The sequence below is a fragment of the Argiope bruennichi genome, chromosome 2 (assembly GCF_947563725.1).
Source record: "Argiope bruennichi chromosome 2, qqArgBrue1.1, whole genome shotgun sequence".
NCBI lineage: Eukaryota > Metazoa > Arthropoda > Arachnida > Araneae > Araneidae > Argiope > Argiope bruennichi.
The window spans coordinates 136,878,745-136,891,512 of record NC_079152.1 but is presented as its reverse complement, the minus strand read 5'-3'; the positions used below and the strand labels follow the sequence as shown (position 1 = coordinate 136,891,512).

At 27.6% G+C, this 12,768-nt stretch overlaps 1 protein-coding gene across 3 annotated transcripts in view; it reads right to left on the bottom strand.

Moving 5' to 3' along the window:
- LOC129989890 (electroneutral sodium bicarbonate exchanger 1-like) overlaps positions 1–12,768 on the bottom strand; it is a 68,908-nt gene that overhangs the window by 31,110 nt on the left and 25,030 nt on the right. For all 3 annotated transcript variants that reach the window (XM_056098106.1, XM_056098109.1, XM_056098107.1), the window contains 4 exons: positions 9,604–9,750; positions 8,577–8,680; positions 7,578–7,752; positions 1,685–1,818 (listed from right to left, as the gene is read on the bottom strand). In XM_056098106.1, coding sequence (XP_055954081.1) covers positions 1,685–1,818; positions 7,578–7,752; positions 8,577–8,680; positions 9,604–9,750 — 560 coding nt within the window. The remainder of the gene's footprint in view (positions 1–1,684; positions 1,819–7,577; positions 7,753–8,576; positions 8,681–9,603; positions 9,751–12,768) is intronic.

The window sequence follows — 12,768 nt, the reverse complement described above, 5'->3', positions numbered from 1 at the left end:
TATAAGTCATTATTTGATAATTTTTTATAATGTATTTCATTATGCAATAAATTTTATTTAGAATATCAACTTTCAGTATATTAAAGAAACTGCTTCAGGGACACAGGATGATAATTTTTTTTTTTTCTTCCCCTGAGATATATAGAAAAGAAAATTTTAACTCTTGTCAGTAAATTTCACAAGAGTTGAAGTTTTAAAATGAAAGATGGTGGGGAAAATGCAACAGAATCCAAGATAAGAAAATTCTAATTTGATGTCTTTATGTTTGTAGATAAAAAAGAAATCAAAATAAGAGGTTCAAAGTCACTTTTTAAGATCCAATTTCAAAAGAAAATACAACTATTACAAACTTAATTCAACAGTTTGCTCATTAAGATGACAGGATAAAAAAAGATATCATAAATTAGGGGAATTATCCTGAATAGGAAGTTATGAAATAAGGAATTTCGCAATTTCCATTTTTTGAACTGAATAGCTTATATTTGATATCACGGTTCTCACCATCACAACACCTTGCTGATTCAAATACAATAAAAATTATTGCTCCCAATAAATATATGTAGAAGCGGTTGTCACAGGCTACACAAGATGGCAGGGAGAACACTAACACTAGTGAATACTGAATGAAACTACAGAGCGGGTGCTGGACTGTTCGGGTTGAATGGCTGTGAACCGTGGTAGCACAAGATGCCCACACTGTAATATGTACCAAAACTGTAAATATGTACAAAAGAACCTATATTTAACCCTAGGCACTGTTTCGTAGTGAGTTCTTTTAGAGAATGGAAACAATTGCTCCCACATATATATAATATAAGTTGGTTAGAGACTCACCCAAACAATCTTTCAAAGGATTTACAAGCATTTAAATCCAATAATCTTTCATTCAATACCTCAGTTATTTTTATTAAGGTAAAAAAGCATTTTAAAATTCTTCATTAGGTATTTTAGATAAGTTTAAATTATGATCATATAGAAATCTTGTAAGCAAAGCAGGATGAATCATGGATAAGTATCCAGAACAGAGAGTAGTGGTAGTTAAAAACAACCATATATTTTATACTTTCAAAATGGAAAAAATAACTGGATTTCTGCTAAGCAGTTTTATGAAGTTCTGAATGTCAGATGATAGGGAAGTTTCTATATAGGCAGGGAAAATTACAATAACTAGATTTTGAAGATTAATAGGGAAAATTAAATGTTCTTACAACTAATAAATTAAATAGAAATCTTCCAAATCTGCAATTGCAATAGAAGTATATTTTATTTAAATTAAACACTGTCAAAAAGAATCAGAGGAACTATACAGGAATTTAGTGAAAGTCGGGTCATGAGAACTATAGCATTCCTATAAGAAATCTACCCAGGGATGTTAGATGACACAGTTTGTAGGATAAATCGTACTTCTATAATAACACTTTAATACTGCAAATGCAACAAATGTTGATCTGTATAAAATATTCCATGATGTTCATTATATGGCAATATGCAATAGAAGTTAAGAAAAATAGTTTAGGAATAAAAAAACATTTTGATATAAATGAGATTTTTAATTATAATTTGACATGAATTATGTTAAATTAAAAAAATACTTAAAAATAACAACAATGAACAATAACAATACTTAAAAAAAACACAAGAGCAACAAACAGTTAAAGAATCAAGAAAGTGCATAACAACATACTCGCACATCTCAAAGACCATGCTTTCAAAAGCTAGAACTGGACCAGTACTTCCAAGAAGTGTTAGTGGTTGACCACTAAATAAGCTATAGCTTACTCCACATAAGAGTGCAGCAAATAAACATTCCAGGGATGCCTTTATGGGTGAAAAACAAATTTAAGTATCTTTATAACACATTAACTGCTTTCAAAATTAATATACTAATTAATGATTATATTTCAAGTAAATTTAGCAGTTTGTTACAGTTAGCTCAAAATGATTGTAATTATAAATTAGAGTATTAATTCAGAAATACTAAATGTCAGATGAAATTCACAAGCCTTTGTTTTGAATTCACTTTAGTATATTTATAATTAAAGTTCTTTACATTTGTAGATGGGAACATAGAAGAAAGCATAACAAAGAAATCTACTTCCAATGCTACAACAATAATAATAAAACGAAGAATTTTTATTTCAGCACAACAGTCATTAAATATTTCATTATCCCAATGAAAATAAAAGAATACTGACACAATTAGTACAATGTTAGCTCATATGCAAGCATTGCAAAATTTTCCACCTGTAATTTAAATTGATAATTTATTTAATTTGAATGCAAAATTTAATTTATTATCAAAATTCTAACAATTTTCTTATACTTTCAATGCTGGAAACTCAAGAAATTTCCTTGAGACTTTTTTTTAAAATCAGTAAAATTAAAAAGACGTTATATTTTTTTCAACAGATGCATTTTTTAAAAACTATGATCATCCTTGCACAAGTAAGTATAATAAAAATGGGCACTGGTTTATAACAAAGGACTTAAATGCAGAACTATGATACAGCAAATTCACCTATTTGATCACTATCACTGGTCAATAGAAATCCTTTCTGAGAAGGGCCAGAGATTTATGCTCAAAATCAGAAAATGGAGGATTAATTTATGTGCATTTTTGTGTAAATCAATATGAAGATGAGCTTCATAATTAATAAAAAAAAATCTTCATTCCCATCTTCCCCCTTACAAAAAGGAATTTGAAGGGTTGCACCTTCTTAATAAATATCTTACAACAAAACTATAGAGGGTGCTCTCAAAAAGTGGAAGAAAGGTTTATTTCATTAAATATTTCAATTACATACTTCCAATTGTAAAGTTTCCTGAATAAAAATGGAAACTATATGATAGCATTTTAGTTTTTGTAGAGGTAGATAATAAAAAGTTACAAAAATTACATTTTCAAATATTACCCATAAATATACATAAGTAAAAAGTTCCTCTTATACTCGATAACAAGCACACCAAATTCCATGTCCCTATCAGCAAAATTTTCTGAGATATTCAAATGTAAATTTATTGATTTAAAACTATTTTTTATAATTCAAGATTACATATGCTCTTCATTGTCTATTTCATGTTTTCTTTATTAAATAAATTTGCTCTCTCAAATAAATGCCTCCATCTAAATTTAAAAATAAACATATATCTGCAATTTTTTTAGAAAGAAGTTTGTATGAGCATAGATGAATGTAAACAAAATATTTTACTATATGACACTTTTACACTATGAAAACTATAAAAAAAAAAAAAAAAAAAAAAAAAAAAATTAACAAAAAAAATATTATAAACTTCCATAAAAGTTAAAGCATTTTCATACAATTAACTATCTTATTTTATGAAACTTTGTATATGTCGTTAACTATATGTCTAAGTGCAATAAGAAAATAAATGTTTTTTTCCAATTTTTTTAAAGCTAACGTGTACATAAAAGTTTTATCAAGCACTGTTGCAGGTCAAGCCTGTATATTTTCCTTAACTGACCCTATACAACACAATAGCCCTCAGTCAATTTATTTTTATATATTTCATATCCTTTTCAATGCTATCCAGTAGGGTGGAACGAAAAAATCAGTTTTTGATCTTTAATTTGTATTATCGCAGAAAAGTTATATTTTTGTGTAGATAAAATACATCATAAATTTGAAAAATATTGGAGAAGGTCTTGAGGTGCTGCAAGGACATTAAAGTTTCATAAAAATACACCTTTTAAAATTTTTTAAAGGATTTTTGCGTGCTTCGATTATGAAATAAAAAGCTTTAAACAGGTGTTGTCATATGAATAAAAGTATTAAAAAATTTTTTACTATTGCACTGACATGGCATTGAGTCATTGTCTTAATGGTTGTAATTGAAGTAAATCGAAGATTTCTCTGTGTCCGGTGACAAGGGCAGAGCTGGCTTCAAATCAGTAATTTTGCCAAGTTCAGTTGAGTTGACGTCTCCACTCCATCTATTGTGTGATTGATTAACGTAACTGATTTGTTAGTTTGTGCAATTGTGTGCTTTGCCGTGAGTAAAAATGGCTCAGTTTAAATTAATGAAGACAAGATAAATATTGGAGTGTTCTATTTTTGGGAAAATTAGTGATTTGCTTGAAGTTGAACTCACTACTGACGAATCTAGTGCTACTGTTATATTAGACGTAACCTCAAAGTTTCCTCAGAGAAAGATCCTTCTGTAAGCGAAATATGTGACACTTTTGTTCCAATAATAGAAAAAATATAGTCAAGAGCTTCTATTCCCGCTGCTTCTAGCAAAAGAATTTCACAAATGATAAACGCTTATCATGCTAAATACAGGAATTTATTAAAAGTCTAAAAGCAGAAAATGTTCAGATCAGTTTAATTCCAATTTCACAGAATTTAGAGAAGAAGCTAGATGTTTATTTGATATTGCTGACTTGTATAAAAGAAGAAAAAAAAGTGCCAGTTTTGGAATAAAAAGTTCTAAATGATCAATGCTCTAACAGGAAAATGGTTACAGGTAATATTGCTACCACAAACACTTTGAGGAAGAAAAAAGCAAGAAAGAGTAAAGAACTACAGAGAATAGTTAAGTTTAATCAAAAATGGACAAAAATACTAGCGCATCAGAAATGAATACTGGCGACAATGACAACGCTGAAAAACAACAGCGTTCTTTACAAAACGACGAAAACCAACCAGATCCCTCAAATAAACAAGAGATAAATTACCAAGTGCATGTACTTTAATATTAAGTTAAAACTTTCATGTACTTATGGTTCCAAACATCTTTTAAACCTTACCTAATATTAATTCTATCTCTCTGACGACCTCAAGAATGCTATAGACCAGATTATTCAAAAAGAAATGGATACTTTGCTGCTTCAAAAAATATCCTTTTGTCCTTGCTAAGTGATGAACATAAAATTCAAAGAGAAAGTTTACAATGTGTTTTAAAAGCAAGAACTAAAAGAAAAGACAGAGTCAGGAAGATAAACTTCAATGCAAAGGATTACATTGACATGAGATCATGGCTTGAAAATGAGGTAACAGAACTTCCCTTGCTAAAACATGTCTCCAATGACTCTCTCAAAGACTTTATACATAAGGCACCTGAAGCTGAACTAAATAGTATGGGGGATTCAGTATAAGGTATACCAAATAGTATAGGGGACTTTCCCGGCTTCCTTGTCACATGCAAACAATGGAAGGAGCTGTGAAACTGGTGGTCCAATCAACTCAAAATGTCTGTGGTTTAATCACAAGAGAAGGACATTTATGAGCAAAAATTGACTCATGTGTGAATATACCAAAATTTAATTTAAGAAAAAAGTTTAATGTGGCAATGATATAGAAACAAACATTAACAGCTGTAACATAACAAGGAAGAAATGCAAAATCTGACATAAAAATATTTTTTTTATTATTATACTTTATAATCAATTATTTTTTTTCCAATTGTAATGCTTATATATGTATTTAAAATCATGTTTTGTATCATTAATTGAACAAAAAAAATTCATTAAAATATTTTACCAAAGTTTATAATTTTTCAATTTTTTTTACAAACTTTAAGCTTTTTGTGGTACCTTGAGATATTGTTGCATTGCAATCACAATTTTTAAAAATTCTTTTTGAACCTGAACACTAACCCTTTTTTTGCTATTACCAAACTAAAATCAAAGAAAAAAAATTTTTAAAGAACATTTTTAAAAATTTCCATTTTTTAATTTTTTACAAATTTCAAGCCTTATGTGGCACTTTAGGATAAAGTAATATTGCAACAAAATTTTTAAAAATTGTTTTTCAATCTAAAATGCCCCTTTTCCGCACTATTACCAAACTAAATTTTAAGAAAACTTTTTAAAAGCCCATTTTGAAAATTTCCATTTTTTTTTTTTTTTTTTTTTTTTTTACAAATTTCAAGCTCTTTGTGGCACCTCAAGATAATGTAATATTGCAACTAAATTTTTAAAAATTGTTTTTGAACTTAAAAACCAGTTTTTTTGCACTATTACCTAAAATCTATAAAAAAGGAAAATTTTTGTTTCACCCTACTATCCAGCCTTCTAGTGGGTAATCTTCCTATTCATAATTTTTCCTCTGTTCTTGAAAAGATTTTTATTATTATTTTAGATGGGAATGCTTTATAAGATATAGATATATGACTCAATTATCTAACACAAGATGTTTAACTATCTGTACCTAAATATATATATTAAGCTAATTGTAAATAAATACAATAAGAAATTTTTTCTAATTATATTAGGGACAAAAATAAATCTTCTACATTAAAAAGAGTATTTTCAATACTTTCTGAGAAGCATAATGAATCAGTATAGGTAATATTCAGATGCAAAGATCTCAAGGGATAAATTCTTCATAAAATAAAAATCAAGATAAAAACTATTAATATTTCAGCTTAAAATAAAACAAAACAAACAAACAAAAAAGGATAGTCATTAGTATAGTTCAAAATTAGTTAACATTTAAAGATCATGCTTATCTCAGTTATACCATTAATTTTTCTTTATAAATAAATACAACAATACTTGTCTATAAGAGTACTCTTTCATATAATTTAATTTGGCTTATTGTAAATTTATAAAAATGAAATTTTTAATTCATTCTAGGCGCACTTCCTTATATCAAAGAATTTTGAAATTTTGCATACTTATGTATTTCCGTGACTATTCAGCATTTTAATATTTTCAAAATTCAATAGTTATTATCAATTAATTAATTTATACTTTATATTTGAGGACCTGCTACTAAGTATCCAATTAGGATATAAATTTGATTCAAAATTCTACATTAAAAATAATGAATTAAAAATTAAGAAAATAATTAAAATAAAAAAATGGCTTTCCATCACACTAGCAAAAGTATTTTTTTTAAAAGTTTTTGTTTCTTAGTCCAACAATGCATGATCTATTTATCATTGAGACATAGTTGTATGTCTTAAGGGCAAGGAATACAAGAAAAATAATGTAAATAATAATTTACACTAAACTTTTAGTTAAAGATTGCAAAAAATATAATAGGTAGTTTATTTCAAGTGTTAAATGAAAATATTAAATTATTCAAGATGTTAAACTTTTCCAATCCTTTTTGACTCAAATCTATTGACATATATCAGCCCTACTTTATATTGTACAATTTCAAAATATGTATAAATTATTCTATAATTATACAAACATTCATGGGTTTAAGATCCAAATAAAAACTAGAATTTTTGTATCAATAAATTCTTTCTTAATAATACTAAAAAAATATATGCCAATATCCAGATGAACATTCTATGTTAGACAACAGAAGTTAAAATTTGCAATGGTAATATTTAATCAGTATAAATAAGTGAATATATAATTCAATCAATCACAATCTAATCAATTCTGTCACAGTATTTTTTTAATAATGTTTGTTTGCTTTCATAATTGTGGAATTTCATTAAATATTTCCCATTTAATGAATTGTTAAAAACATTTTAAAGAAGTTATTTATGTTAGAACTACAATATATTTTAAATATGTAATTAAAATAAATGCTAAGCCATTGATTATTAATATTGTTTTATATTTATCAATTTATCAGGGGAAATAATGCACTTACCATTTTGTTCTTGGTAACTTTTGCGAGTAACCCTCCAAAAGTGATAATTTGAGCTATGCAAGCGAAGTATAAAAATACTATGGAAGAAATGCACTGCACAGATAAACTGTCTCTTGCATCACTTATGTACCATTGCAATTTTCGGCGAACATCTGTGACCAATCCACTGAAAAGCCTGTATTTCAAAGAAAAGGAAAAATTGAAAATATATAAATATTATGGAATATCATAAATAGATTATATTTTGTATGTTTTTTTTATTTAAATCGTAGATAATACTTATTTTTTTACATCCATTCAAAACTGCTATTTTAATTATTCAAATGAAGCATCTGAATTTCATACATTTTAATGCTGCTCAAAGAAGTTGGAACTCTGTTTCCTTTTAAATATGTTTAAATATCAAATTTAAAGCACTTTTAATATTTTTTTAAAAATTTGAGCTTCAAAATAAAATTTGAAAAAGTTTAATTCTTCTTTTTAGGACTAATATTTCACATATTGTTAACTTTTATATTAACAGTACTTCAAATACAATGTTCAATATTATAAAAACTGATTTTCAAGCATATAAGTAAGTGATTTTAAGAAATTGTTTACATGCATTAAAACATTACAATAATTCATCATGTATCGAAGTTAATTTTGAGAAAGAATCGTTCCTAATTTGTTTAGACCGATTTGTATAGATTAAAAGGCATATTTACAGGTATATTTGTATAGATTAAATCATATCCATATAAGAAAGAATACTTTACTCAATGATAAACTGTTATCACAAAAGAAATGGAAATTTACAGAGTATTAATAAGACTTTTTTAAATCACATAAGTAAACATATTTAAGAAAAGTTGACAAAACAATTCTTGACACATTAATGTCAAATGAGACGTGTTTAGCTATATTATGAAATTTCTATACCACACAAGCTTAATCCTATTCATAATGACTGAAGTCAGCCTTACATAACAATAAAAAAGGCAAATAAAATCTACTTGCTTTTCATCGTAGGCCCACATTTCTACCTGAACACTGCTAGTTTCTGAAGCAGAAGTGTCAATTTTAGTTTCCTTATTTGGCTCGGGAATCTTCTTTCTAGCTTCCTAAAAATAAATAATAATAAAAATAATAAATTTAAAAAAATTAGGTTGTGCAATATCTATGTTCATCAATATTAAGTAAATTTCTTTCTTTTCTTTTTTTTTTTTTTTTTTTGTGAAAAAATGGTGCTTTTTCAAATTTTCTGAAGCAAGGCATTTCAAAAGTGCATTTTTATATAAAACACAACTTCAGCTCACATGATTGAAAATAAGTTTATTTTATATGATATGGTAGTTTAAATTCAATGTGCTTCAATTTTGTTGTTTTGACTACTTCAGAATATTCCCCTGGTTCAATATATCCTTTCAAAGAAGACGCTAAGAATGCAACATATATAAATGAGTCTAATTATATATTAGAATCTTTAAATGAGGATATGCCTTTTTTTGGTATGATTTTACTATGATTGAAGCAATTACTCTTTGATCTTTCCTTACAATGGATATGGAAAGAAGCTGAGAATAATAAAAATATAAATGCATCATGAAACATTTCTGACTTATATTAACATTGCAAGCAAAATTAATATAATTTAGAATTTTAGGCTTCTTTTCCATTTCAAAATTATCTGCTTTCATTTATCTAAGATGATATATTAGAAATAAATTATTTAATGATTACTGACTAATGGCAGAATACAAAATACTGATCACTATTTCTTAAGATGCAAGCAGAGTACACTATATAATAGAATACACTATTTTCAGCATGTTGATCTGTTTCATGTCACAAATTGAAATAAAGTAAAAATGCATTTATGCTTAGATTAAATTCAAAAAAAGAAATATTTAAAACTAAAATATAGTTTATAAAAAGTTTATTTTTTAGTATAAATAATAGTTTATTTATACTAAAAAATGATAAAGATATGAATATAACATTCAGTTCTACCAGAAATTCTAAAAAAGAAATTGTCGCCAAAAACCTGAGAAGCTGTTTGCGTGGGCGGTTCAATTCTAGTTCGAGGGTCCCAAACTCCAGGAGGTAATACAGTGGTAGCATCTAAAAATTCATCCACTCCTGCTAATAGATCTGTTCTATTTTTTGCTTTATATGCTACACCATGAAATACCTGCAAATAATAATAATAATAATAATAGTTAGTACCATAAAATTAAATTCTCATATATAATTATTAACACAAAATGTAATAAAAATTCAATACTAATTTAATAAACATGGCAGTTACTATATATTGATGCAGAGTCTCTGATAACCAAATTTGGCACTAAATACAAGATATCCTGAAATCTAGAAAAATGAGCTACTACTTTAGCCATTTAATACTGCAGCTTCCTGATAGATAAGTTAGAGTTACAGACATTAGTTTTTAAAAAATGAAGGGAAGCCAAAATCTTGTGCAACTCTAAAGTTGAAATAAAGTTAGATAGTAAAATTTTTAACAGGGTTCTCATTGCTACTAAAGATCAAAGGAAGTTCTTTAGAAAATTCAGGGATGATGAAATCACATATTTTAGAAACAAGAATGCAAATGATGAAATAAATATAATCATTATTATCAATGAAATGTGCCTTCATTTTCTTATTTATTAATTCTAGATTTTTCATTAAAAAATCATAATTACATCTGTCATCCTTATCTTGTAACAAATAAGCCAACATTTTAAGTTCAAAGTAGGTTTTCAGATCACAATGCAAGCACCCTTACTATTAGTCATTGTATGATGAATACTACTAGATGCTGATTCCAAACAAACTACTAGGTGTTCATTTTGCAAATAAATTTGCATTTAGCTGAAATAAAGTTTATCAAAAAATATTAATCTTACAAGAATTTTTATATTACTTTTGACTAGTATTTATTCCTTGCAATATATTTTAAGCAAGGCAATAACATCAGAAGAAAATACACACACACACACACACACACAAAAAATGCATGTAATATATGAATGTCACTAAAGAAGCAAAATCACAGCCAGGGTGGGCCTCAGATTTGCCTATATTTATAAGAATATAGCTACTAAATGTATATCTATGAGAAATAAAAAAATGCCTTAAGAAAGTTAGGTATGTATATTATCATATTATTAAAAACCCAGGTATATTAACTTTATGATCCCCCCCCCCTTCCTTTAACAGATGAAGTAATAAAATGTTATTTTGATACCAAGCTGCAGTTTGAAAAGAACTTGTATCATAAATTTTCAAATCATATCGATAAAAGTCTTCTAAATGTATATCCTTAAAAGGGGGAGGGGGATATAGAAGGTACAAATATTGAATAATGGTGTGTGACTGGTTAAAAAATTTTAATATTTAAAGGAAGAAATTAGCTTGCTAAAATGCAGAATAGAAAACAACAAAGATTCATAATTTTCTACTTATATATTGCTTATTGGTGCTGTTTTAAAAGCAACAGTACCTACACAAACAGCTTGGTGTTCAACAAAATCGAGGCGAGATAAGTAAGAAGAATGAATTGAACCATACATAATAGAGATAATTTAATTTGGAATGAATACTGTTCCAACATATCCTTAGCAAACAAATGTGACTAGCATTACATACAGTATTTGACAGGACCTGAAAGACATTTTATGATCACAGACACCTGTTCCATAAATCAATAATATGGTCAAGGAACGCTGGGTATTTGTCGTATATAATGCCAAGGAATCTGTGCTGATCACACAGAGTAAGAGGATTATCATTCAAGGATTCTAGATCTGTTTGCAAGACTTGTTACAAAAATGGAAGCATAATCTTTTTAAACTAAATGATTTTTTTTTTTTTTTTGATCTGGCTAGTATGCTGTTAATTGCCTTTATTACTGTTGTTCTATAAAATGCATATCTTTAGTAGAACAGGAGGTCTATAGCTCATCAACATAGATGTTTTAATGTACAGTGGGTGGAATGATGGATAAAATATGGTTCACTTACATAACAAACAGCATCACATTCTGTTGTTACTTTTCAATAAATCTCAGCAAGGTTCTGGAAGACAGCACATTTATTAGACATAGAAAACGAAAAGAACAGAACACAGATATTGACAATAATGCACACAGCATTATATTCAGCAGTTCGTGGGAGGAATGCATAGGAACGAAGTGCCAGAAGTGTAGTCACACAGATATTCCTACGCCAGAAAAATAAGTCTGCTCGCTTTATCCCAACACATTCAATTACATTTGCCTTGTGGTATTTCCTCAACTTAATAATAAATGTTAAAAAAGTATTCATCATATGGACCATAAAAATTTTGTGGGCTAAAACTTCATTAAAAATATGTAAATTTCCACGGATGTTAAAATTAAACATTCTCCCCAAATACATCTCCATGCTTTATTAAAAGTTTTTCAATGTCAAAGAAGATAGACATCAAATGACTTCATTGATCAAAGGCGTACCCTACCACTATCTTCAAATTATAAGATTGTAAATAGGTGGAAATGGCGATTTTGAAAGTCACTTTTAAATGGGAATATAAATTAATTTGTCTCCAAAACATAGATCAAGTGCAAATGTAATATTTTCTCAAGAAGCTTGCAGAGGCAACTAATTAAAGCAATAGACCTGTAACTCATAAGAGGTTTTAAGAATCCTTACTTTTAGAAATTAATAAACACCTTGATGCAAATAGTTTCTTATCCTTATGTGCATTCTGTGCATAACATCATAATTTCTGCACTAAGCTTTTGATTGGTTGTAACATCAGGCATGAGTGTGTACTTATGACCTAAGTCTAATAGTTTATTTCCTTCTTTAGCAGCCCTGCTATCATTCAGCACATCTGTATATTCTCTTTAAGCTGAAGACAAACTCATAGGCACATTTCAGTTAGCAATAAAGACATTCTAATAAATTTTAAATTTCATTTTCTGAACCATAATCCACTCAACTGTGCTAAAACCTTTCATTACTTAGCAGGTTTTAATTCAGAGACCATGACAGCATAACTACAATGAAAGGAAAAACATGTTTCAACTAGATTCTTTTAAATATGTGACAAATATTTATAAAATCATTATGGGAGACATGTAAAACATGATTCAATTTCGAACAGATGAAATTTCTATTATATTTACTAAAGCACGTATCACCTAGATAAGAGCAAAATCAGA